Source organism: Amblyomma americanum, chromosome 1 (assembly GCF_052857255.1).
Source record: "Amblyomma americanum isolate KBUSLIRL-KWMA chromosome 1, ASM5285725v1, whole genome shotgun sequence".
In the NCBI taxonomy this organism is placed as follows: Eukaryota; Metazoa; Arthropoda; class Arachnida; order Ixodida; family Ixodidae; genus Amblyomma; species Amblyomma americanum.
In genome coordinates this window covers 460,497,801-460,524,830 of record NC_135497.1, presented here as the reverse complement: position 1 = coordinate 460,524,830, position 27,030 = coordinate 460,497,801, and the positions used below count along the sequence as shown (strand labels likewise).

The following is a 27,030-nucleotide window of genomic DNA, read 5'->3' as shown; positions in this document are numbered from 1 at the left end:
CCTTTACTTCCGCTGCGCCAGCTCAGGTGCTTGAGATGCGGGGGCTAGGAAAAAAATATTTTCCTTCCTTTTTTTATTATTATTTAATAAAACCTCTACTACTACTCCCTCAGAAGACTTGGCGGACTCCATATATGTTTACGGAATTTACTTTCTGGTTAACCAGTGAATGAAAGGCTCGCACTACATTTAAGACACCATTCCGAACTACCTTTTCAATTCAACTGCAATAAATGCTTAAAAAATAGTCACAACACTTCTCACATATATGAGGGACTATTTGTTTTCTTCCTTGGCCCTGACTGGATGAGAGAGCTCTACTTTCCACAGTGCTACAAACGACATGTGAGATGAAGTACAGGGCATTATTGTAGGGGTTGAGGGGAAGGAGATCATAAGCAGCAACAAATGTATAATATACAATAATTAAGGCAAGCGATGCAATGTACAAAGTAATCGGAAAACACATGCACTGTGGTGCCAAAGCAAACGGCGAAAAAAGCCATTACAGAAAGACGAACACAGACGGCACACCCACAAAGTAAGAACATTTCAAAATGCAGCGCCGCTTTAGCAGTGCAACTTTGAAAATAATAAAAAGCGAGTAAATTACACAAGGGCAGCAAATACTGCACTAATCTCAACAGGTGGCTTTGCAAAGCGATCAGAAAGGATATCGCAGAGGCGGTAGCGATTTGCGCAGGCAGGCTATTCAAAACATGAACTGTTCGTGGCACAAAACTATATTTCCATGTTTTTATTCGGCTACTGTACTTGCGCGCCTGTAATGGTTGATCAATGCGGAGTAACTGGGCTCATTTATTTATGTAGTATTTCTCTTCTTTAATGCCAGTTTTGAAATTGAGCACAATAAAAATAAAGGACGTCTCAGATATTTTCGTGTTTTCAAATAACGGCCACCCCAAATTCTTGCGCAAAAAAATAAAAGTTTGAAAATTATAATCGCTAAACACAAACCTATAGCAGCCCTCTTTTGGACACGCTCCAGTTCCTCAACATTCAATTTTGTATGGGGGATCCCGAACAGCGCAAGCGCATTAATTAGGTAAGAGACGTACGTTGGACGTGTATAGTCTCTCCAGTCTACGGGGAGCATCTTTAAAGTTGCGTAGGAGGAAGTTTAACCTGCGGCTGGCTCTAGCCGATGTATAATTTGCGTGTGTGTATTCCGTGATAGGTAAACGGAGAAAAAGACTGCCAAGTACTTAAAAGTTGAAACAGGTGATATGTCTGTGGTATCACGAAAACAGCATGTTTGGAGGAGTGGTTTCGTTTTGTAAAACGGACCAGATTACATTTGGTGAGATTGAGCGCCATATTCTTTTTTTTTTGCACCAAGAGAACAAGGAGTTGACGTCATGCAGTAGAGTAACTGCATCTGCTTGCGGGGAAATGTTGCGACAGATACAGCACACATCAGCATAAGGTTTCATCATGCGTGAAATGGTGTTAGGAAAATCATTTATAAATACCATAAAAAGAAGAGTGCCTGAGACAGAACCTGCGGAACACCTGAAATCACACCCACACTTGCCGAACCTATGCCGTCGTAAACTACGCACTATTTCTTTTCTGGAATGTACTGTGCAATCTAAGTTAGGGGTGTGGAGATAAAATATCTCGGTACTCTAGTTTCTCAAAAGTGCAAGTTTAAAATATCCCTTTTGAGTTACGCGGTGTTACTGGCGGCTAAGCGATGGGGCTAGTTGTTGAACCGAGTCCAGGAAACCTCATAATATGCCCGGCTATAATGATCTTCATCAGCCTAGGAACTGTGCGATAAAGAGGCGGGCCGGCGTTGCGTTTCGCGCAGCACATTTAGTGCGCTCCCATCGAGTGGCCGTATACTGTAGTGTATAGCACGCGCATGTGTGTGCTGTCTGGAGAAAGATTAGGAAGCCGCAGTCGAGATGCAGTTTCCATGCCGCTAAAACTAGTATAGGATGCCGAGAAAGGAGTCGCCGTCAAGCGCAGATGGGCTCAAGTTAGCCGGTTTGGTTGGCCTGGTCGACAGATAGGTGGACAGCCGCAAGTGCAGCAAAGTGACGGAAGCAGAGCTGTAGCTGCCGAGAGGATGCGTGTCACGAACCCAAAATACTCCGCGTCTCGTGACCAAAATTTGTAATATCAACGTGCGCCTTGGCAACAATGCGCAACCGAAAAGCTGCAGGGACTGTACGCACGGTGTCTGGACAACGTTGACATAAAACACTATACGAAAATCTTGGTGTTGGATTTGATGAAGGACCTTCGTAGCGTCGACTATAAATTTAGGGACACCACTCTGGCGGCTCTAGCGAAGTAATAATTACGAAGAGCGCTTTAGACTACTTACGCGCTGTGAGTGCGAAGACAAAGTTTTTCTATTTTTATTTCTTTTCATTTTTCTCTTCTTTTATAATGACGCATCTGCTCATTAGTACAGAGTTGTAAAACAGCCCAAGTACTGGGTTCACCTTTGTTCGCCACGTTGCAACGCGGTTTTGTGGCCTCTGGGTTGCGTGCTCTCCTTGCAATCTGAAAGTTGAGGGTTCAATTCCCCGCACCTTCTGGATAAATTTTATTTTCCTTGATTTCATGGTGACGCCATCTGGTATTTTTGGGATCACTGCTGCTGGTCAACGGCGATGCCGGGTTTCGTTGCTGATTAGCCATGCAATGATTTTTCTTTAATAGCGACTCTAAGCTTTGCAACGTACGGAATGGATAATTTTGTTCTCACTGTATTCGCCAATGCACTGCGTCGCCACGTCCATACATCCATGTTCCAGGACGCCGCACAACCAGCCGGTTTTAAATGCCTGTGTGGCTGTGGGAGTCACGTGTAGGCTTGTGTTGTGGAAAGTCGCCGGTTGCACGAGTGGTGCTTGTGCTTCGCGGTAGCCCCGTCGGCCAGCTTCAGGGCCTGGATCTTTTATATTTGATTGGCTTTACGCCAGCCATAACTCCTTTAGGTGCTGGGTCCATTGCGCGCTTTTATTTTTCCCGTTTATTTTCTCCTTCGAGGGCCCCAAACAAGGGGATAAGCCAATCAGATGGAGTCCGATGCAGCGGACGCGTTCTTCTAGCGGACGCGTTCTTCGTAATGGCGCATTCTTCAAAAGGGGCTGCGCATAGCGCGCCTCTCAGTAGGTTGTTTGGGCTTAAACAGAGACGGCTCGTGAAACCTACACTAAGGAATATGGGTGGGTGCGTACCCTCTCCAGTTCCCAGTGCTCTGAACTGCTGGCGAAAGGCAAGCTCCGTGGCGTCGTCGACCTCGCGCCTGTCCGCACATGCGCTTAATTGGTTCAGCGACAATAGTCGGGCTCGGTATGTATGAATTTGCGCTTCACAGCACTTGAATGCGCTCTGCAAAGCAGTTGAAGGCCCCGCTGTTTTGAACGGTGCCTCCCATTTTTTCGTGCAGGTGGTCCCGACCACGTCTGGCGTGTTTCAAGTAACACTGAGCGGGAGTGTACGGAGGCGCAGGTATATAGGCATCAGCTTTGCGGAGGCGCAGCGGACACAATTTTGGGGAAATTCTTGTTCTGCTGAGACGCACGCACGATGCCAAGAGTATTTCATTTCCAAAGTATTCGACCGGTGCAGACGCAGCGCCATCCACTCAGTGACCCTCGAGTCTCGACGTACGATCAGTGTCAAATGAACCGGAAACGAGCGGCCTTTGGCGCCATCTGCGTGACGCAGCTTCCGAGAAATGCCGCGCTTTGGTGGCGAGGCACCCTCGTGGTGACACATAGGATGATGCATACTATTAGCTTTAAGGCTAATGTAACATGTGGCAGCTGGCAGTCAAAAGCACCGGCTTACTGCTCCAGTAGTTGATTGTGCGCCGGCCTGTCTGACGATTATCACTTTTTTAATATAAGAAAACTTTAATAATCGTTAATCGGCGTTCAGCAAAGATGTTGGCCTGCGTATTTTCATAAAGGGATTTATTTCCTTCCCTGCAAACGCTTGCACCTTGTGGGGCATTGTCCAGGGTTTACTTCCGGCAGTACACGTGTACAAATGTGCTCGCGAGCATCGAACGACAAGAATAATAAGGGGAAGATCAGCGCTGGCAGTTTCGCATGAGGACATCATCATCAGTTTCTCACAGATGCTTCCGCTGCTATCGTCGACTAAAAAAAGGAAGGAACGCCTGCCACTTTGAGTTCCCTTCCCCTCGTCGTTGCTGGTTGTCGGGGCAGCACCGAATCGCCTTGCTCGGCGGGAACGTGCCACCACGAGCGCAGTGAAGAAGACGGAGAGCAGCGATGGCCCTGAACACGTTTGCGGCTCTCTGCGTCACCATGTACTACGTGGGCATCACGACCCTGGGAGTGTGGTCGGGCCGCAAGCTACACATCGGGCAGCGCACGGGCCGCCGGGGCAGCCGTCTGTCGTCGCGAGCGCAGGACGACGCGGACAGCTTCCTGCTGCGCTACTTCCTGTGCGACCGTAGAATGCCCCTGCTCCTTGGTTTCAGTTCCATGACCGGTGGGTGCACCAACTCGCAATCAGTCGCCGCCCTCTCGCAGCACTGACGCGCGAAATAATGGCCGACAGAGCGCGATCTCGGCGAAACCAGAAGGTGATGAACTCAGTGCCCAAAGCGAAACGATTTTTAAAAGGCAGTACAAAACGTGATGTATTCGCTTTACATATACGTCCAACCCGTAGCGCTATCTGAGGGTCGTGAAACACGTAGGGGATAATGAATTTCCGTACGATTTGCAAACACTTTCGTGCCAGGCAAAATTCGCTGTTGTCACCATTCCCGACACGGCTTCCGGAAGCGCACACGGCAGTCTTGAGGCTTTCTCTGTTGTGAACACCTTCATGATCTTGCACGTCAGGAACCAGTTGCCCAAAAGCGAAGTAATCGCAAGACCTAAGCCATACAATAAAGGGCTACAAGTTTCCTATGGTTCCTGTCACCTAATTATTTGTTTGAACATTAACTAACATGTTTTATGTTTATGTTTATGGGAGTTTAACGTCCCAAAGCGACTCAGGCTATGAGAGACGCCGTAGTGAAGGCCTCCGGAAATTTCGACCACCTGGGGTTCTTTACCGTGCACTGACATCTCACAGTACACGGGCCTCTAGAATTCCGCCTTCATCGAAATTCGATCGCCGCGGCCGGGGTCGAACCCGCGTTTTTCGGGCCAGCAGCCAAGCGTCGTAACCACTCCGCCACCGCGGCGGCTACATTAACTAACCAAAATACTTTTCAGTTTTCACATTAACATTACTGTTGGTGCATTGAGCTCTGTATATGTGTAAGGGTGACAGAAACACTAGTGTCATCTTGCAAAAACTTCTGGACAAGAGGAAATTCTCCAGCGATGGCGTTCTTCGCAGCGACGTGGGTAGGAGGCGGCTACCTCAATGGCACTGCAGAGGCCGTCTACCGGTTTGGTTTGATACGCTGCCAGGCACCCTTCGGGTACGCCATCAGCCTGATTCTGGGTAAGATCGCGCAACACCTTTGCATCTACCTCAGACATTTGTTGTCAGGTTGGCCATATATTTCAGCTGCGTGATACGGAAACCTTGGCTCGGTTCGCACGTAAGCTCGTTGCCTATTGGTAACAGGGAAATCTTCGCAAAAGTCGGTTCTCGTTTTCATCCGCTACAGTGTGTTGCCAGATGGAAATATGTTTGAATATGGCGGGGCGGTTGCATGTGCTTCTTCAGGCGGCAGTGTATGCCTCGAGCCGTATTACTGTTGTGGGCGTTAGCAATCGCAAACAGGACACATTTTATACTTTTGCCCCTGATGCTTCGATGCCACACATTCTTTTTTTTTTCTATCTCTTTTAGAGTTAGCTCTTGCGGCTTGGCTGGCCTAGTAAAACAATTGTGCTAAATTTGCCGGTTACGACTACTTTGAGGTCGTCGAGGGTCGTCATTTAGTAAACTAATTAACCGTTACAAGCTTATTAGGCCCTGCGAAGCTGCCCTTCATCCGATGTAAGAGTCGGTAATAGCCAGGACCACTTGATGCATAGATGAATATTGCCGGCTCGTTTGCTCTAGTAAATACAAGACACGTACTTATAGTGATGAGTCCGGCTAAAAGTGCTGCATGCTGTACCTGGTCCTCAGATATACGCACGGGTTCTGTGAAAGACAACGTTTCCTCTTGCCACCAACCCAGCGCGTGCATGGTTCCCGACTATCAAGCCTTCCTGGCACATGTGCACCCCTTGCGCCCTCAAGGAAGGGTCGATAGCCTTCACTAATGGCCACTTCGGGCCAGTCCCACCTAAATTTGCCGAGGGTATTCTGACCCATTATATTACGTGCTCTTGTCTTCTGGTCAACTTCAAATGCCGCCTATAGCTGTGCAAGCACCACAACGTCGCTCGTTCGGAGTCCCCGTCTCCTCTACTCGGCTCCAGCTACAAGCTGCTGAAGATCACTTTCTTTCTCGGCATCATGCGACGGCTCTAGACACTGAAATTGTATGCACGCCTCTCGCGACTGTGTCGCAGGCGGAGCCTACTTCGTGTCCAAGCTTCGCCAGACGGACGCGCTCACCATGCTGGACCCGTTCCAGCGCCGCTACGGCAAGTGGGTCAGCCTGCTTCTGCTGCCGCCAGCCGTCTGCGGAGAGCTCTTCTGGACGGCCGCGGTGCTTTCCGCCCTCGGTGAGCTCGCTGTCTGGTGATGAAAGACGCTGATATTTGCGCTGAACAAAAGAAAAAGAGGACTGTAGGGTTCGGTGCGCTGTCGCAGCTTTTTGTACCTGTGTTGCAAACATTCCGAGAGAGGGCAGTGACCTAGGCTGCGCGTCCGGTTTTGTTTTATTTTGTTTTGCTTTGGTGCACGCCGTTAGAAGGGGACTCATGCCTTTTTGGTTAGTCTCCCCATTCGTCCTTGCGGTTTCCTTCGCCGCTCCGGACGGCGGGACTATCTGCCGGCCTCAACCTTGGACCCCTGTCCCCTTGGCGAAGTATTGCGAGACCACCTAGGGAGGAACTCGGGGGTAAGGGAAAACGCTGCCATCAGTTCTGAGCTTTCCTATTCGTCAAAACTGATGAGCCGCAGTTAGCAGTTTATTTTTACCTGCGGAAAGGGGCGCGGGCATCTTCGGGGTGTACCCGCGAAGGGAGCCGCGCCCGTGTGCTTTTGTCTCTAGCTACTCCTAGCGGGCAGGCGCTCGGTCTGGCCGAGTGCGGAGGGAGTGACCGTTGAGAGCTGGCGCAAGGCGCGCCAGTTTGACTGTTGGGACGCGGTGTCCCTCGCCTCTGTGCAGGCGGTCGGCTAGGCCGGCCGCGGATAGTTGTGGCCGTATACTGACTTTTGTTTGTACCCATCTGTAAATAGCCTGTATAAAAGTTCGTTTCTCACTAAATCGCTTCGCCTGCAAGTCATATCATCCAGAAGCCTTCAAGCGGTGCATCCAGTTTCTGGAAATCACTGGACCAACACCACCGGCAGACCTTCACTGGCGCAGTCGACAGGACTGGTGCTCTGCAGCGGCCCCGAGGAACGGACGAAGACATCCACGGAGAGAACGACGAAGTTCGGCATCCAAGGCGAGATACCGAAAGAACTACAGGCTACGGGGGTACGAAGGTGCGAACCGCATCGGGCGTGAAACGCCGAAGACAAGGCCTTCAACAGACACAGAGTGGTATCCCTGATCAACGGCGGCAGTTGGAAGATTCAAGCGGACACGGCCTTCAGCGGACAGAAAACGCCATCCCCGAGTAAAGGCAGCAGCTAGCGGCTTCAGTCGGCCCCTGATTCGAGGTCGTCGCCATTCCTGCCCGAAAAGAGGACCCTGAGCGCAGCTCCGAGTGAGTTCCCTGGTTCCTCCGTTTTCTTAGCGGTCACTGTTTGACTAAGGCTTGCGTAGTTGATGATAACCCGATTTGGTCATCTTAACCCCGACAAGGCATCTACGATGGACAGCGATAGTTACAGTGCTGACAGTGCGGACGGTGGAGACAAGGGCTGCAAGGAGGCGTCGGGGTCACGGCATGGCCAAAACATTGAGAAAGAGTTGGAATTGTAAGAAAAAAAGATAAGAGCCTTAGAGCTCGAGATGCAAATCATGCGTGCTCGAAGCCAGAATGCGTCGCCTTCCGAGGACGAGCGGTTGAGACAGTACGCTAAGCTACTTGCCGGCGCGTTCCCCAAATTGCCGGCAGACGGTGAAGTACCCGTCTGGTTTGAGTCAGTGGAATGCTCGCTCGTGGCTTACAACGTGCCGAAGGAACATTGGGCGCAGCTTGTGTTCCCGGTGCTGGCTGAGTGGGTAGCCTACTTATCGACACGGTTCACCGCAGAGCAGCACAGGGACTATGACAAGTTGAAGGCGGTGGTCCTAGACGAGTTGAAACTTTCAGCCGCACAGTATCAGAGGCGGTTTTCTGGGGCCAACAAGCGCCGCGAAGAAATCTGGAAGGCTTTTGTCACACGCGTCCAGAGTTACTTAAATTTTTATTTAAAGTCACGATGCCTGTCATCTTTTGACGGATTATTGAAGCTACTGGTTGCCGGCCAGCTCAAGGCGGGGCTATCAGAAGAAGCACATAAATATGTCAAGCTGCGCGAGGGTGAGAAATGGCTGAATGCGGATGAGATAGCTGCACTGCTACAGACATACGAGGAAGCCGCCGGGAAGGGAAGCGCTCAGAGGAAAGCCTACAGCTTTAAAGGTTTTGACACGCCCCCAAAACCGAGAACTGAAGCCCCACCTACGCAGAAGCATGGAGCACAGCGAGGAGACAGAATAGCCGCAGTCAGGCCAGGAGGAGAAAAGAATAAGGTATCGCGGTCGGGTGGCTGTTTCCGATGCGGAAGCTAGAGACATGTCACGAACTGCCCATTTGATCGTGGGAACCCAACTGACAGACGAGAGAATCCACCACGAGATGATAGGCTAACGGCACGCGTGTCCACCCATGCCTTGCAATCCACGCGTCCAGCGCTCAGGGACAATAAAATCTGCTGTAGGGAAGCGGTTTTTGGCGCTATTCTGGACACCGGTGCAGATATCACCGTAGTGCGCGAAAGCCTTGTATCTGAGGAGTTCGTATCCCCACATGGGACGATCGATCTCGTCTCCGCTTTCGGAGAGAAGGTAGAGGCAAAACTGGCAGTAGTTCCGTTGGCGCTGCGTCTTGGAGCTCCCCTGATCGAAAATGTGGACGATGCGACACCGGCGTTGTGTGCGCACACCGACAAGCTCACACAAGCCGACTGTCTAATTTCCGTAGACGCATGGGAACAGCTGCACGACTCGGGCAAAACGGAAAGTGAGGGTCTCGTGCAGGTAGTGGGAACTTTGTCGCCGCCGGCTGAAGACAGACCAGATAGATCAGGGCCAGACGTGGGCACCGAGCCCGTCCTGGCGTTCACAGACGAAACCCTGCCCCAGCGGACAGTTGACAGTAATGAGGTCGAGCCATCACAGGCGGGCGGCACGGCTGAGCTTAGCGGGGCACAGAAGTTTCGCGTGGAGCAGCATGAGGATGAGACTGCGTCAGGCCTGGCAGAACGCCAAGCAAGGAAAGGCGGGCATGTCTATCGTAGACGGAGTTTTGTATCATAAAGACCAGGTGCTAGGCCAAGGGGTACAGCAGTTAGTACTGCCAAGATTACGGCGCGAGGCCGCACTCAGCCTAGCACACGAGTCTTATTGGGGGGGGGGGGGGGACACCTGGGCTTTCGCAAGACTAAAGCTCGCCTAAAGTACAGTTTCTACTGGCCGGGCATGGAGTCGGATATTCGCAAACACTGTGACAGCTGCCATAGCTGTCAAGTGCGTTCAGACCACCGGCGAACCGATAGGGTACTGATAACGCCTCTCACTCGCCCGAAGTTTCCCTTTCAGAAAGTGAGCGTGAATATCATAGTTCCGATTGAGCCATCGTCTGGCCGGGGACATCGGTACGCGCTTTGCATAATAGATCTGTGCACGCGTTGGCCAGAAGTAGTCTGCCTAAGGTCTTTGTCCGCCAGGGCAACCTGCGACGCGCTGCTTTCGGTGTTTAGCCGGACTGGGGTTCCCGAGGTGGTGTGTGCAGACTGCGGCACCAATTTTACAGCTGCACTTACGAAGGAGTTGCTCGAAAGACTCGGCTGTACCCCGCGCTTTTCCGCTCCCAATCATCCGGAGAGCAATGGGGCGATGGAGAGGTGGAACAGAGTCTTTAAGACCATGCTCTCACACGTAAACGAAAAGGAACCGAAAAACTGGGACAAGTTCATTCCCTTTCTTCTTTGGGCCTATCGGGAGGTGCCACACGACAGCACTTGCGTGTCACCCTTCCGAATGCTTTACGGCCGAGACCCAGTAGGACCACTCGGTATACTGAAGCAAAGCTGGGCAGGAGACATTGAGGTACCCGGGGAGCTAGCGAGTGCTCCCGGTGAGTATTTGAAAAATCTAAAAGCACAGCTCGAGATCGCGGCCGACATTGCGGAGCTAACGACTAGAAAACAGCAAGAGGCGTACTCGTCGCACTATAACAAACACGCAATGGTAAAAACCTTTCGCGAAGGTGAGGCGGTCCTCGTCTTTGATGACAAGAGGCCAGGGAAAATGTACCCGAAGTGGCTAGGGCCGGCGGTGGTGACAAAAAGGTACCGCGAGCACTCGTACTATGTGCAGATGAGTGACGGTTGCCGCATGCTAGTACATGCAAATAAGCTACGCCCTTACGTCGGGAAGGCAGGTTCGGTGAGCGTCATATTTGATAACGACTGCGATTTTGGAGAAATCGAATATACCCCGCGCGCAAGCAACGTCCCGAAGGACCGGGTAATGCCTACGCCGGATAAAACAAGCCACTTAGACAGGGATGCAGCGGAGCTGGTGCACGCCACGTTCGAGCAGCACCAGGCATTATTTGCGAACGAACCGTCGATCGCGCGCGTGGGCGAGCACAGCATAAAGCTCGTGGAGGGGGCAACTCCAAGGCGAGGCCACCCTTATAGGATCCCAGAGGCTTTAAAAGACGAAGTAACGAGGCAAATTGATGAGCTCCTTGCACAAGGCCTCATCTACCCCTGTAAAAGCTCTTTTGCACACCCGATCGTGTGCGTTCCCAAAAAAGGCGGGTCGGTACGTCTTTGCATAGACTACCGAGCGCTGAACGCGGTGACCGAGACGGACGCATTTCCTGTGGTTTGCCCCCAGGAGCTGATCATGCGAGTCAGAGCCGCGACGTTCATAACACTTCTGGACCTCAGGCGCGGCTATTGGCAGGTGCCACTCGCTCAGGATTCTCAGCTTCCGACAGCGTTCATCTCGCACCTAGGTCAATTTGCCTGGTGGGTGATGCCTTTCGGTCTTAAGAACGCAGCGGCAATCTTCCAAAGGAACATGAACCAGTTGCTAGCCGGGCAGTAAGAATACGCTTGCGCCTATCTAGACGATATCGCCGCATTCAGCCAATCTCTAGAAGCGCATATCCATCATTTAAAGCGGGTGTTTTGCACTCTGGAGGAGGTGGGCCTGCACGCTATAGCTGGGAGAAGTGCCAGGTAGCGATGCCTTCAATTCGCTACCTGGGGCACGTTGTCGGCTCAGACCGGCATGGCCCAGCCAAAGAGAAAATTGAGGCCATCGAAGGAATTCAAGCCCCTAAGACAAAGAAAGAATTGAGGAGCACCCTTGGGCTGGGCGGCTACTACCGTATACCTATGTTCCCAGTTTTGCAGAAATCGCTCTGCCACTAACACGCCTGACAGGAAAAGGCGTGGCGAACAAAATACCGTGGCCAGATGACGCGGACAAAGCCTTGAAAGCCCTGAAGAAAGCTCTAAGAGAGGCGGTTTCACTGACCACTCCGGACCCGCGAAAGCCGTATCTGATTTTTACAGACGTGTCGGCAGTAGCAGCCGGCGCCTGTTTAGCGCAGCTTTCTGACAACGGCACTGAGGTGCCGATAGCCTTCACCAGTCACAAGTTCACACCATCGCAGATGCGGTGGGCGGCAATCGAGAGGGAGGCATTCGGGGTAATATGGGCATTAAAAAAGTTTGAGACGTGGGTGTTCGCCGCCACCGTGACTGTCATTACTGACCACAATCCGCTCTCCTTTCTTACAAGCATGCAGTGTGCCTCAAAGTGCAAAGCTTACGTGCTGGGCTCTTGCGCTCCAACGCTACAATGTTACCATTGAACATCGCAGAGGAGCCGACCACGCTAACGCAGATGCCTTGTCTAGAATACCCAACGCTTGTTGGGATAGTGCACTGGCTGACGTCCCGCAGTGACCGCTGAGGATAGTGGACCAGGGAACTGTTTGCATGGACAACAAACTGTACTCGTTGTACTCAAGAAAGGCGCACGTCGATCGAACGAAAGTGTGGGATTTCTGTGCGTGTTTTTTTTGTCTATATTTTGTGGACCTTAGTAGCATGTATGTGTGTGTGCGACGAAGGGTCGCAGCATGCGGGCTCGTAGGCTCCGGTTGCTTGCTCGTGCAGAGCTACTCAACCGCCACTCTCCGAACCCTTTTTGTTGTTTGTTGCCTCGGCTTATCTCTGAATAGATTAGCCAGTCTTGGGGGGAAGGTGTAGGGTTCGGCGCGCTGTCGCATCTTTTTGTACCTGTGTTGCGAATATTCCGCGAGAGGGCAGTTCAAGGTTCAAGGTTCGTTTATTACATGTTTATGGTACAAGGTTAGAGAAAAACATTGGAATACAGAAGGAGGTCCCAAATTCAGAGACTGTGAACGGGACCTCCTGTAAGAACAATTGTAAAAATGAATTACAGACAGCAGATGCAAAAAAAAAAAACAAAGTTGTTGGCATCATAAATGAGCAGTGAGTGAAATACGAGAAATAATGCAAACCCTTATTTGAATGAAAAATGATTACACACCTAATATCATACAGACCAATACAAAAGACAACTCATTGAATAATATAAATGACAAAACTAGTACCATATACCAAGTAAAATACTATTAGGGGGATCGTAGAAAGTGACGGAGAGCGGATTCAAAGGCACAGATATTAGGTGATTGCTTAATGCTAACTGGTAATGAGTTCCATAATGTAGTGGCAGTGAAACGAACTGTTTGCTTTCCATAATTAGGGTTAGGTTTAGGGAGTAAAAAGTTAATGTTATTAGCAAAACGCGTGTCGTTGCGACGCGGATTTTGATCACTGCTAGTTAACGAAAAAGGAAGTAGATTTCCAACAGATTTGTACATAAGGGTACATAATTTGTAGTCGAATATTTTGGGCACTGATAAAATATTGTATGATAGGAGCGGACGAGGGGCATTTGCAGAGTTGTGACTATAAGTGATAATTCGAATTACTTGATTTTGAATAGTTTGCAGAGAAGATAAATGCGAATGATACGTGTTTCCCCAAGATGAAATGCAATACTGAATATAGGAGTGGATGAACGAGTAATAGAGGGAAATGAGAATGGGAACATAGAAATACAGGCGAACGTTAATTAATAATCTAATACCATACGCCATTTTTCGGGTAATAGATGAGATGTGGGTCTGAAATTTAAGATGTTTGTCCAGTACTACGCCTGAAAAGGATACGTGATCAGCTGAAAGGATTGAGTATGAGCGTATACTAACAGACAGGTTTTCGCAAAGAATTTTTTGAGGTGACCTAAAAACTATAAAGCTGGATTTGGATGCATTAATGAACAGCAAATTATTTCTCCACCAATCGAATACATTCTGTGCATGAATGTTAAGTTTATCGTATCGACCACTTTATTTATATGCGAATCTGAGGTTAAGATTGTTGTGTCGTCAGCATAAAGAATACAGTTGGAATTATAAAGACACCTAGGGAGGTCATTGATATATAATAAAAATAGAAGAGGGCCAAGAAGGGAACCTTGCGGAACTCCAACATTAGTAGTCTTGAATTTTGAGTATGTTCCTGAGATGAACACGGCTTGTTTTCTATTGAATAAATAGCTTCTGATTAGCGAAAGTGCAGGCCCAGTTATGCCGACAGCGTCAAGCTTATTGAATAAAATAGCATGGTTGAGGGAATCAAAAGCTTTGGTAAGGTCAATAAATAATGCACCAGCAAACTTACCTGCGTCGATGCAGGATATAATTTTATCGGTGAGAGCGATCACAGCTAATTCGGTGGAAAATCCCATTCTGAAACCGAACTGGTTAGGTGAGAGAATGTCAAATTTTGTTAAGTGATTTTTTATTCGGATAACAATGGCTTTTTCAATAATTTTACTGAAAAACGATAAAATAGCGATTGGGCGGTAATTAGAAATGATTTGTTTATCTCCCTTTTTGAAGACTGGAATTAGCTTTGCCTTTTTCAATGCAGTAGGGAAAGTGCCCGATTTCAAGACCAGATTGACAATATGGGCGAAGACATCGCAAATGAGATGCGCAATTAACTTAATATGGGATGATTGAATATTATCGAGACCTGGACTGGCGTCTTTCAGGTTGCGTATTATTTTGCCGATTTCATCAGGGGAGACAGGGAAAAGGAAAATGCTATGAGGAGATCGTTGTAATGTTTGATTAGCGGCAGTATTTAATACTCGTGAGGCTAGAGCAAATGAATCACTAAAGGCTTCAGCATTGTCTGAGGGATTGGTATATGTTACCTTACCGGAAGTAATTGTTGATATGGGAGCTTTCGAGTTGTTTCTGTTTAGGAAGGAATTAATCACTTTCCATTGCTTATGAACGTTATTTCCAGCGTGATTTATTTCTTTCATAGTAATTTCTCTTCGCTCTTCTAAGGAGCAAACCTAATACATTAGAATATTTCTTATAACGCGCTAAAAGCCTTAAAGGGACCCTGAGGAGAAATTGAAGTTGGCTTGTATCGATAGAATACCAGTTCCTGATCACAAAAACGCCGCTCTTACTGAAAACAAAGCTGTTGTAAGGTAGAAAATAACAAGACCAAAAAACAGGTATCGCCACCACAGGCCACTCTCGCAAGTACAAGCGTGGTGACGCCATAGGACAAGAGACGCCACCTTGGAGGAATTTTCCATCCGTCTTGGTTTCGCGAATCTCTGAGGCCGACAAAGGTAGGTTGCGCAGATCAATATTGAAGTAAGTTTTGTTTTAAAACCAATAGTGCACTTTTATCACACAAGGAAGGCAGGCAAAAGACAACCTGAATGTTGGAAGCAAAGAAAACGGATGCTTGGCGGCGCCACAGGCGGCCAGGAGAGTTTCGATTTTTTATGGCGCTTCGCGTGTATGAGCTTTGCGTGCCCCGTGGTTTTGTTTTTGACGCCCCTCGATTTACAAGCGCCGAACAGCAGAGGAACTCCAAATGCCGCTTCAATTGCTAGTTAGCCTTTGAAGGAGCCTGTTAAGGCTTGTCAGATGATCGTCACGGTCGATGAAAAGCTATGATGGCACGATGGTCGGTGATCGTACAAGGCAGCACTTGTGTATTCGCACGCTTGCCCGGCGAAACATTCCCGGCTGTGCCAGTCAACTTCAAACTACTTTACGGAAATCGTTTATTAGGGACGGGAGACAAGGTACAAGGCAGTTCAGAAAAATTGCTAATGGCCTAGCTCTGTTAGGCCAGAATATACCTAGCGAAACCGCGGAGATTTCTGCATGAGAAGAGTGCATTCACTAGATGTGCCTTTATTGACAGCCGTCGTAGCGGAGCGGTAGCGTTTCTGCCTCAAACGCCGAAGGCCCTGGTTCGATTCCGAACCTCGGCACCGGACTTCGTTTCTTTTATTTAGTGAGTGGGCGGGGGGTTTCAGTGGCTCCCATGGATGCCGCCGCTGAATACGTTGGTTAGCGCGGTTAAGCGCAGGCACTTTTAAGGCAGCGTTTATGCTGCGGCGAGGCGCGCGCGCGCGCGCCCTGCACGGCGAAGTCACGTCGGTCAAAGCGAGACCCTCTATACTCCAACTGCGCTTGACCGCCGACGCGTTCGGCAGCTTCGGCGCACTCTGACCACATTGGCGGGGAGATTGGAGCATGTATCTATTTCGCGCAGAGTGCGCCAGCCGCCGCCGGCCCGGCCAGACTGATTTGGCTCCGCGGCGAGGTGCGCGTTATATTCGATAGCTGCGGCAGTTCGGCGGAGCTGTTCTTTTCGAGCTCGGCTATTTTAATCCATTCACAGTACACATCTGAAGGTACATGCAAGTTGGCGAGAGAGCCAGATCCAGTGGACCCTTTGGATCAAGCGGAAGCCGTTAAAGCGTCGTGCGCCGGCTTTGGTTTCAAGCCGCCGACTTTAAACGCGACCGCCCTCCAGCACCCATTCGTTTTTTGTGGCAAAAAATAAATAAACAACCTCGCCCTTGCAACCGTGCATGGGGGACCTCGACGCTGCCTGCTGCGCCGTGCAACCGCTCCGTTCAAGGAATCACAATCCGTTGGCCCCAAAGCCCCGGCCAGCCTCCGATAGGCGCAAGGCGCCGACCGTGTCCTGGCCCCTTGCGACTCCCCGCACTGTGGTTATGATATTTAGTTTGCAACGGTTGCTCTCTGAGGAAGGGGAAACCACCCGCCGGCGCCTAACCTAACCGTGCTCCCTCAAAAACATCGCGCGCTCTGTGGGGCTGAGGTCGCTGAAATGCAGGCCAGAGTTTTTGCGAGAACTACGTCGTCGTGTTCGGGAACGGGATCCATCGTAACGCTGGCAAGACGCCGGTGCAAACGTAAACGAAGCGACGGTGGCGACCCCCGGTAGATGCCTTCAACGTGCGGCGGCGGTAACTTTCATTTCGGCAGCTGCTAGACCGCACCGCTAGCCGTCAGAAATCACGGAGTCTCCGTTTACGTCACGTTTCACGTCACTCCGTTCTGTGTCGTCATAAGAGTTTCCAAATTTCTTTGAAATAAATGCATCTTTCGCTCCCGGAAAAGCGTCAACAAAGCCATGAAATGCCGAACTATCAGATATTGCTAACAAAAAAAAATTTGTAAAGGGTTCTCCTCCGTGTCCCTTTAAGTTGAATGGTTGCTTTTTGCATTTTCTATTAGGTTATCTTTCGTTCTCAAACTGCTTAAAAGGCCAGAAGTCATCCAGGGATTATTCGGAGTTGAAAACTTCTTATTGCAATTTTATATAGTAGAACACTCATCGATAGTATTAGAGATAATAAGAAAGAACTGATTGAATGCAATATCGGCGTCATCAAGAGCCTTAAACACTGACCAGTCAATAATAGCAACCCGTTCAAGGAATAATGCAGAGTCCAATGTTTTTTAATGAACTGAGTATGCCTAACATAGTTAACACAGTTATCCAACTGTATGAAAATAGGGTAGTGATCTGTTATATCGGCTTCTATGACACCTGCATCAGGGGCGGACATTAGATTTGGTAAAGCGTCATCTATGAGGGAGCTTGAACCAGTAGCGGAAATGCGTGTGGAAATTTTGATAAGATTTTCGAAGCCATGATTATATAAAACTTCCATATAATCTGCATATGAGGAGCAGTCGGGATCTAATGTGTTAATATTGATGTCACCCATTATTATAACATTCTTGCGTTCCAGTGACAATACCCGTAAGACTGAGTGCAGAGCTGAGCAGAAATCTTTAACATGGAACGAGGGCGATCGGTATATGCAGCCAATGACTATATTTTTTCTATCTAGTGAGAAGAAAGATTCGTCTGGTTCGATCCATACAGATTCACAACTTCCCACTTTTAGCGATAGATCAAGTCGGCGACGATAGTGATAGCAAGAAGAAATAAAGATCGCTGTGCCACCGTGCGCGCTATCGCTACAATGGCAGTATTCAGCGCTATATGAAGGCAACGTGTACAGGTTCTTGTCGGCATCCGACAGCCAAGTTTCGCTCACGCAGATTACGGATAACTGGTGTTGAGTGGCTGATAATAGGTTAGTAAAGTCGTCCGAAAGTTTTCGTAGATTTCGCGCATTGAAATGAATAAAAGATCTGCGAGAAGGGGAAAGATAAGATTTTAGATTAGAAGGCGTGAAGTATGAGGTCGTACTGATGGAAGAGATTAGAAGAAAAATGCAGAATCAAGTGAAAATGGAAAGGTCAGATTCAGATTTAATGTGGAAAACATGACTGGTCTCTGTCTTACGTGCCAAAATAGGCTGCGCGTCCGGTTTTGTTTTATTTTGTTTTGCTTTGGTGCACGCCGTTAGAAGGGGACTCATGCCTTTTTGGTTAGTCTCCCCATTCGTCCTTGCGGTTTCCTTCGCCGCTCCGGACGGCGGGACTATCTGCCGGCCTCAACCTTGGACCCCTGTCCCCTTGGCGAAGTATTGCGAGACCACCTAGGGAGGAACTCGGGGGTAAGGGAAAACGCTGACATCAGTTCTGAGCTTTCCTATTCGTCAAAACTGATGAGCCGCAGTTAGCAGCTTATTTTTACGTGTGGAAAGGGGCGCGGGCATCTTCGGGGTGTACCCGCGAAGGGATCCGCGCCCGTGTGCTTTTTTTCTCTAGCGAGTCCTAGCTGGCAGGCGCTCGGTCTGGCCGAGTGCGGAGGGAGTGACCGTTGAGAGCGGGTGCAAGGCGCGCCAGTTTGACTGTTGGGACGCGGTGTCCCTCGCCTCTGTGCAGGCGGTCGGCTAGGCCGGCCGCGGATTGTTGTGGCCGTATAGGCTCCATGCGCTGCAATTTGGCACGCGCGAGTGGCGCCACCTGGTTAACAGCGGTGGCGAAAGGCGGACGCAGCCAACGCAGCTCTCGTTCAGTTTGCAGTGAGCGAGGCTTGCGGTGAAGTGTTTCGCCCGAAGGCGAAAACAAACTTGGATAATTATGGGTGTTCGACCTACTGCTGTGTTTACCAATCACATAGCATCTATAAAAACACTGCAGTCAAGGTACCGGGTATATTTTAACGCTTTCCTTGGACATCGTGCATGCTCGCTCATGCTCAGAGTGTCTAATGGAAATGAGTGCACTGTGGAATTAAATTAATGAGTGTGAACTGGGTAAGGGTTTACACTGACTGGGGTGTTTTGAACGTGCTATCAATGGTAGGAGTTGCTTTATGTAGAGGGAAGGAATGCGCTCAGTCAGTCACAGGAAATGGTCTACGGTGAAGCATTTGAAGTTTAAGTCTTCGTTTGTTATGCTCCTCTGTGGTTCAGCGTGTCAATTTTGTTTCTAGTTTTTTGGAGTTTTTTTGTGCGTGTGTATACTTTGGGAGCGACGTCGTACTTCTGGGAGTGCTTATGTCGTTTTTCACATTGTTTCACATAAACGTTTGTGTGTTTATTTTCATCATTTTATTTCCTACAGTGGTTTAAAATTTTGTATTTTTATTTCTTGTATTTCTGAGATCGAATAAGATTCTGAGGACGAATAGAAATAAAAACAGCGGGCGGTTCAAATTTCCCTATATATATTTCTTGGATTTCACAACATCGCTAAACCCTTAATTTCTGGAATTAATCTTCTGATTTTAATGGGGTTTTTCGTCCCACTGCAACTCAGCTATAAGGGGCGCCATAGTAGGAGGTTCCAGATAATTTGAACCACTTGGGGTTCTTTAACGTGCACAGGACATCGCGCAGTACGCGGGCCTTTAGAATTTTGCCTTTATCGAAATGCGACCGCCGCAACCAGGATCGAACTCTTCATTTGGGTCAGCAACTGAGCACCATAACCACTGAGCCACCGCGGCGGCCTTTCAAGAGTTAAGTATTTACCAAAAAAAAAAAAATACGACCAAAATAATTCATGTAATTGGTGCCTTCATAAAATTCCTGAAATGAAAGTCCTCTAACTGTGGAGGATACTTAGAAAGAAACCCTTCGTGTATTTGTATGCTTAGAGCTATGCTTCTCTGAGGGAAATACACAACGTAAAGCAGTGCCGATCGTGCAGGATGTTGAGCACTATCATCTGATATATATATATATATGTGTGTGTGTGTGTGTGTGTGTGTGTGTGTGTGTGTGTGTGTGTGTGTGTGTGTGTGTGTGTGTGTGTGTGTGTGTGTGTGTGTGTGTGTGTGTGTGTGTGTGTAGTAAATTTGCGTTTTTCGCAATTGTAGTGGACCATTCACACAGTGGATGTAAATTGCATAGCTGATTTCATTATCTGAGTCAATGAGGGACTTCAAGCTCAACTGCGCTGCCGGATGCGGCAGTGCCGTCGGGACTGCAACACAACCATGGTTGCTCGGAATAGGTGATCAGCCCAACCTGAAAGCAATTGAAACTAAATGTAGCAGCGGTGGCGACAAGGTTTTCAGTGCGTTGAAATCAGCTGAGAAGCAGGCGTTGACTTAGAATGGCATCGCGGTCAGTGCGCGTCTGCTATGCGGCCGGCCTGAAACGCATCGGGCATGGAGGAAGGTGCAGGGCCACCAAAGCCAGTCTCGAGGGGGACGCGCGCTCTCCCCTCGAGAGGCCGGCCGTGACTGAGCGTCCGGTTAACGCGGCGAGTGCCACGAGGCGGCGCTGGCGATGTGGTCGCTGCTGGAGCCACCATACCAGCGCACGGAGCCCATACTGACGTTTGTTTGTAACCATCTGTAAATAGCCTGTATAAAAGTTCGTTTTTCACTAAATCGCTTAGCCTGCAAGTAATATCATCGAGAAGCCTTCAAGCGGTGCATCCAGTTTCTGGAAATCACCGGACCAACACCACCGGCAAACCTTTAAGCCTGGACTCCATGTACGCGAAAACTCACGCGAACGCGAAGGCGGCAAGCGACGAGCGACGCCGTCGCGCGAAGCAAAATGCATGTCTCGCTTCTTGCAGAAGCGTTTGGGTGCAGGTGGGCTGGAAACGCTGATTGGTCGATGGGATGCGCTTCTCCGTGACGTTTTTCTGCTTCTCCCTCGTTCTCAACCGGATGTGGGGTCGCCGCGCCTCTCTCGGCCTGTCCCTAGACGGCCTAGGGAATCGCTAGGTCCGGCCGTCCGCCGTGCTTGCGTGGTGCGCGGGCATTCGCTTCGTGAACCTAGGCGGCGGCGGGCGCGTTTCGGGAGCTGTCCAGGTATGGCTTTTTTGCGTGGTGCGCTCGTCGGCGGCAGCCAGCTGAAATTTCTGTGCAGTTCTCGCTTACGGCTTTCGCCGTTAGTGAGAACATGCACTTTCAGCTTTAGCGGCCACGACGCAATCAGCCTAGCTGAAATGATTCGAGAGACATGCTTTCGGCACGCCGATTTTGTTGTCCTATATGTTGGCAGCAACGATCTCGACAGAGGGGATGACCCGCGAGAAATCGCCAGCCACATAAAGGTACGCATTTTATCTCAAATTTCGCTTCCAGCCACATAAAGGTAGGCATTTTATCTCAAATTTCGCTTCATGAAGTGCTGTACCGCTTACCTACATGTCTTGCGCATTCCAGGACCTCGTTTTGCTGCTGCAGGAGAACGTGGCCAGTGTCGTGCTGGTCTTCAAAGTCTTGCCACGCCATTTCGATGAGCCACGTAAGGCGCAATTTGAGGACCGCCGGCGTCGCCAGCTGAACCGCCGTCTGTCAGCCACGCTGAAGCGCTTGTCGGGCGTGCACATTCTCAACCCCGAGGTAAGGGTTGAACAACATTTTCGCAAGTTTTCTCGAGCAGAACTCACCAAATTGCGGCGCTTGTAACGTAACTTTTTTTGCAGCATCGTTTCCTGGATGCTCCTGGCAAGCCGATGCTATCCTTGTTTGCCGCAGACCGGGGCATCGACCAGATGTCAGATTATCGTCGCGGCCCTCGTCAAGATCTACGGACCAGGGATAGCGTCGGCTTCAAGGGCAAGACCAGGAGAGGTGTACGTCGTGCACCGGTGTCGTCGGTGCGGAGCCAAAGGGCACAAGACGGACCACTGCTGGGCCTACTGCTCACCACGCCGCTGCAGGTCGCGGTTGAAGTGCTCCTGCAAACGGCCCTTTTTAGGGCCACCTCATTGTTTCCTGGCAGATCGCGAGCGTCCCGTTTCGTGCCCGTATTCCCTCTCTGTCGAAATCGACGCCAGACATCAAAATCGCGCGGTGTGAGCTAGTAAATCGCTGGTAGAGACAAAAACTCGTGCTTGTATACAGACTTACCCATCTCCAGTGCGCCTTTGTTTATTTCCGTAGGCACTACTCGCGTTTTGTAGAAATCGACGCCAGCCGCGAAATTTTACATGTTAGACCTCGCTACAGCATTAGCGCAGCGTGCCTTCGTCTCTTTACGTTCTAACTTTTATGCAGCGCACCTTTGTTTGCTCGTTACTTTTGTTCTTTTCAGTCGTTTCCTGAATCCGTCCAAAGAGCCGGGCTAAATGGATGATTATGGAACCACATGGGGATTGCACTGCATACAGCACGACTTTGGTCCCTGTGTTTTTAAATAAAAACATCAGATGTCGAAGGTCATGGTCGTGTCCGAGGATGGCTTCCACAGCTGGGGCCTAACCATAGGGACCGCACACGCTGTGTTGTCGTTGCCAAGTGAAGAGGCCCAAGATGGCTGTCATCCTTAATAAAGATCCCTTCTCGGGGCCGCTTTAGTGTTTCCTGGCAGATCACGCGCTTTCCACCCTGTGCACATGCTCTCATTTCCAATTAAAAAGGTCCTTCAAACCCTGCAGAAGGCTTGAATTAGCAACTGCTAATAACAAGATGTTGCATGGTACTTGAGAAACAATAGCGGCTACAATGACCAAGGTGAAGAAGGGCTGCGAGTTACACGGAATTAAAAAATGGTTGGGGGTGCCCACATAACAAGCTGGAATGGTTGGACAGGACTCCTAGTTAATTGCATTTGGAAGAGAAAGACAAGGTTTAATTTTGCAGTGTAAGCTTGCTTCTCTAGAATGAACAGAGAACGTTGCCTCGCACTGTTTGGGCCACCTTCCTTGACCCCATGAAAAAAAAAGGATGCCTCTGGGAAACTATTTGCGGAATTTCCGCCCCCCCGCCCCCCGATTCAGAAGGGGAAGGGGGGGGGGGGGTGACGGCCTTTTCTTTGTCGGGCTCGGCGCGACGCACGATGGACAAGACGGCGAAAGGAAGGGGGCTGTCAGTGACGCATGTTCTGCGCTGTCATTAGGACGAGCTGCCCGGCCTCTCCGCGGCAGCTCCCCTTTGAACCCCCCGCCTGTTCAATCGGAGGCGGGCGACGGCGGGGTGGTGCTGAAAAGGAGCGCCCTTGGGGTCAAGTGCCCCCCCCCCCATAGAGACAGAGACGGCCGAGCGCTTTGAATCTCGCGTATTGTTCGCGCCCGAACCGAACAAGACGCGGCGCGCGGCTGAGACCAATTTGAGTCAAACCAGGTCCAGATGTGGCGGTGGCCAGCCGGTTTACCGGCTTCGGGCTAAGCCGCGCGCGAGCAACGCGCAATTCCCCTGGAAGGTCAAGACAAGCGGTCATGCGGGCACAGCGAAAGCGCCTCGCGACAGACGATCTGGCGACACAGCTAATTGAATACAGCGGGAGCGGCCGATCGTCAGCGAAAATCAGTCGCACGTGTGCGCGCGATATGCAGATATGCAGCTAGTGGTGCTCTTGTAGCGTGTTTCGTCTTTGTTATTGTTTGCATAGGTCGTGATCGCTTATGCATCTTTTTCGAACCTCAAACGTAGTACTTGCCCAGAAGATGGCACGATCAAAAATGGCAGATGGCAAATGGGGCAAAAAGAGAACATTAAAAAAATAATCGCTTCACTAGCAAGGACAGTGGTAAACCGGCACGATAAAGCGGAAGCTTCACGAAACCTGGTGAGAGGATCGGTGGTGAATCCTTCGATGTAGACGGCTCAAGTACAACTGGCAACGTCTCATCGACTTTTCTCTTCCCTGCAGCTTCATGCAAGATGTTGCTGTGAACAACATATCTAATACACGTACAGCAGGGGATTCCTCCTTTCTGTTTTGTTCATACGCTTCGATCAGTGATTTGATGCTCCCCTGCTCCACGTGTTTTATAAATACTGTCGAAAATCGTACTGGAATATAACAACTTCGAATTCATCAATCAACACTATTCACAAATTAACGGCACAGCCATGGGTACAAGGATGGCCCACACCTACGTCAACATCTTCATGCATAGTAATAAGTAAATTTTTGAAAGATTGTCCCATTAAGCCCACCCTATACAAATGCTACTTGGATGACATCTTTTTAATTTGGACTGACACACCTCGTCCACCCCAACATATCTTTCACTTACACGTGCGCCCACACCACAATTAACTTCCTAGATGTTGAGATTTTGGTAAACGAAAGCTCACTCACCACCAGTGTATATAGAAAACCGACGGACCGTCAACAATACGTACACTTCCAAAGCTGCCATCCTCGTCACTCTAAAACAAGCATCCCATACTCTCAGGCACATCGATCTAAAGGAATATGTTCCCAAGATGAAGACTTCGTAAAAAATTCCAAACGCATGCAAGAAGTCCTCATTAAGCAGCGATACCCGTCGCCATTGCCGACGATGCCATTCAAAGGACATCTAAACCCAACCGAGAGCAAATACTGGAGTGACGTCGATACAGCGAGCAAACAGACCATCAGGCAAATCACGTACTTCCCTTCACCAGTAACCCAGCCGCCTAACGTACGTAAACAAAATCTTCAAAAAAACGTTTCAACATTCTCAAACAAAGCGAGCTAGCGCCTCGCCAAAATTTTCACTGCTCTCCCTCATGCAGTCTACAGACGACCGAAAAACATTCGAAACATTCTAATACACTCAGTCACATAAAGAGCCGGTTTTGGGGTGTCGACCTTGTGGAAAAAGTAGATTCCAGGTCTGCAAACACATTACAAACATCAAGCTGTGAAATAAGCACAGCTTCAGGATTCAAATGGAAAATTAATGACAACTCTGATTGGGATTTCTGCAACGTAATATACCTCCTAGGATGCAGTGTGTGCAGTACGCAGTACATTGGGCAGACCGTTAACTTTATACGAATTCGCTTTAATAACCACCGCGCGCATATTTTATCCCTACCTCCCCTTGTTAAAACACATATATTAATGAGAAAAACGACCCATTTGATGCAATTAAGTTCACAGTCCTACAGGGTGGGTTCCACAACAAAGAGAGCAACGGGAGTCGTACTTTATTTACAAATTTGTAACATTTCCTCACGGCATTAATGAAAGTCCGGGTGTATTGACCTCCATCGCCCCTTGCAGAGCCAATGCTGACCTTAGGGATTCCGGCGCGACAAACCTCAGTCGTTTGTCGCCAGCGGCATCTTTTTCAAGCTTCGCTGCCCGCTTACACAAAGCTCTGAATTCATCCCCCACCCCTGTCTTGCCAGTTCGACGCACCACCTTGCCGAGCGGGGTGCAATTGAAGAACCAAGAACCCTTGATGGGCACAAAAGAAAAATACTAGAAAAAGGAGAAAGAAATAAAGAGAAAAAGAAAAACGCTTTGTCCCCTGCCGCCCAGCGAGCTTGCGCGGGAGGCCAGCCCGGGGGAAAAAAGGAATAACGAGGGGAGGGAGGGCATCCGGGCCCTCAAAGCAACAATAACCGACTTTGGCGGAGTCCCGGAGCAGATAAGAATCATAGATGCATGTACTGCCCGTGCCGCCGGCCAAAACGAGCAAACAAATAAACAATAAATTCAGACAGGGCAGGAGACGTTCCAGGAGCGTCTTCGGTACGAATAGGGAAGGCGGAATCAGCGGCGCAGTTAGCTTAACTACACACACGTGCACTGTGCATGAAACACACACACAAAAGAAAAAGAAAAAAGGCGGCAAAACATACGAGTTCGCGAAAGTGTCCTGTGGGGGGGTAAAGGTGAATGGCAGGAGCATTTAATCAAGGGTTCTTGGTTCTTCAATTGCACCCCGCTCGACAAGGTGGTACGTCGAACTGGGAAGACAGGGGTGGGGGATGAATTAAGAGCTTTGTGGACGGGCAGCGAAGCTTGAAAAAGATGCCGCTGGCGACAAACGACCGAGGTTTGACGCGCCGGCACTCCTAAGGTCAGCACTGGCTCTGAAAGGGGCGATGGAGGTCAATAAACCCGGACTTTCATGCCGTGAGGAATTGTTACAAATTTGTAAATAAAGTACGACTCCCGTTGCTCTCTTTGTTGTGGAACCCACCCTGTAGGACTGTGAACTTAATTGCATCAAATGGGTCGTTTTTCTCATTAATATATGTGTTTTGACAAGGGGATGATGGGTAGGAATAAGATATTTACTTATGCGAGAGTGACTAGCTATGCGCAAAAATTTCCGTGTTTCAATTTTGTTCAAGTCAATTTTCAAAACTGCGAACTTTGACCGCAGCGTCCCGGACAAATAATTCCAACTCCCGACCGCGTTTTTAAATTCATTCTAAACGGGGTACGTGTTTACTGGTACCTGCAGTGGTCGGCTGCGCAACTATATATATAAGCTATCGCGCGCTGCTGTCATATTATAAAAGAAAATCCGCACACAACAAAAATTACGCAGCAACGGGCTGTGGCGAATGATTGCGCGCAATATTTTTTCGCGGGTTAGTGAAACGAACAGTTTTGTTTTAAATCACGAGAGTTGTATCAAAAGCCTTTATATGTCGTCATTAATTACGATAGGTACGACGACACAGTGAATAGGAGTTTATATAGACTGTCGTCCTTCAAAGACCCAATGCTTTTCTCCTCCAAAACGTCGTGTAGAACAAAACCGGACCGCCAAATTTTGACACGGTTGTACGAAATTTCTGCACTAACGAAAGCTATGAGTGTAGTCTCCTGCATGTAGAGAATGTAGAATAGAAGGAAAAATTATAATATGTATGCTCTAGGTCAGGTTCATAGTCCTACAGCACTCGATTGTAAATGCAGGCACTCGACGGAGCGCTGATAGACGGGCGTGGTCACCTGTAGGCGCATTTGCGTGGCTTTGCATGGATAGTACGTGTTTAACCTCTCAGGTCTGCAAAAGCTGTATCGGGTCCGCCAGGCAGTGGCGATTATAATAAATGCACAACGAAGCGCGCCGTTCGAGCGCACTAAAATAATACACCAGCAGTTCAAGGATATCATATATAATAAAAATATAGAAACGCGCATGCAGTGTGTGAAAGCGCGGCGCATCAGGTGCGCTTTTTGAACCCGCGCGCGCTGTCAAAAACGTGGGGAATTCC

At 49.3% G+C, this 27,030-nt stretch overlaps 1 protein-coding gene across 1 annotated transcript in view; it reads left to right on the top strand.

Moving 5' to 3' along the window:
• Positions 1–4,283: 4,283 nt before the first annotated feature.
• LOC144126089 (high-affinity choline transporter 1-like) overlaps positions 4,284–27,030 on the top strand; it is a 39,890-nt gene continuing 17,143 nt past the window's right edge. The window contains exons 1-3 of the mRNA XM_077660019.1: positions 4,284–4,506; positions 5,374–5,481; positions 6,510–6,665. Coding sequence (XP_077516145.1) covers positions 4,284–4,506; positions 5,374–5,481; positions 6,510–6,665 — 487 coding nt within the window. The remainder of the gene's footprint in view (positions 4,507–5,373; positions 5,482–6,509; positions 6,666–27,030) is intronic.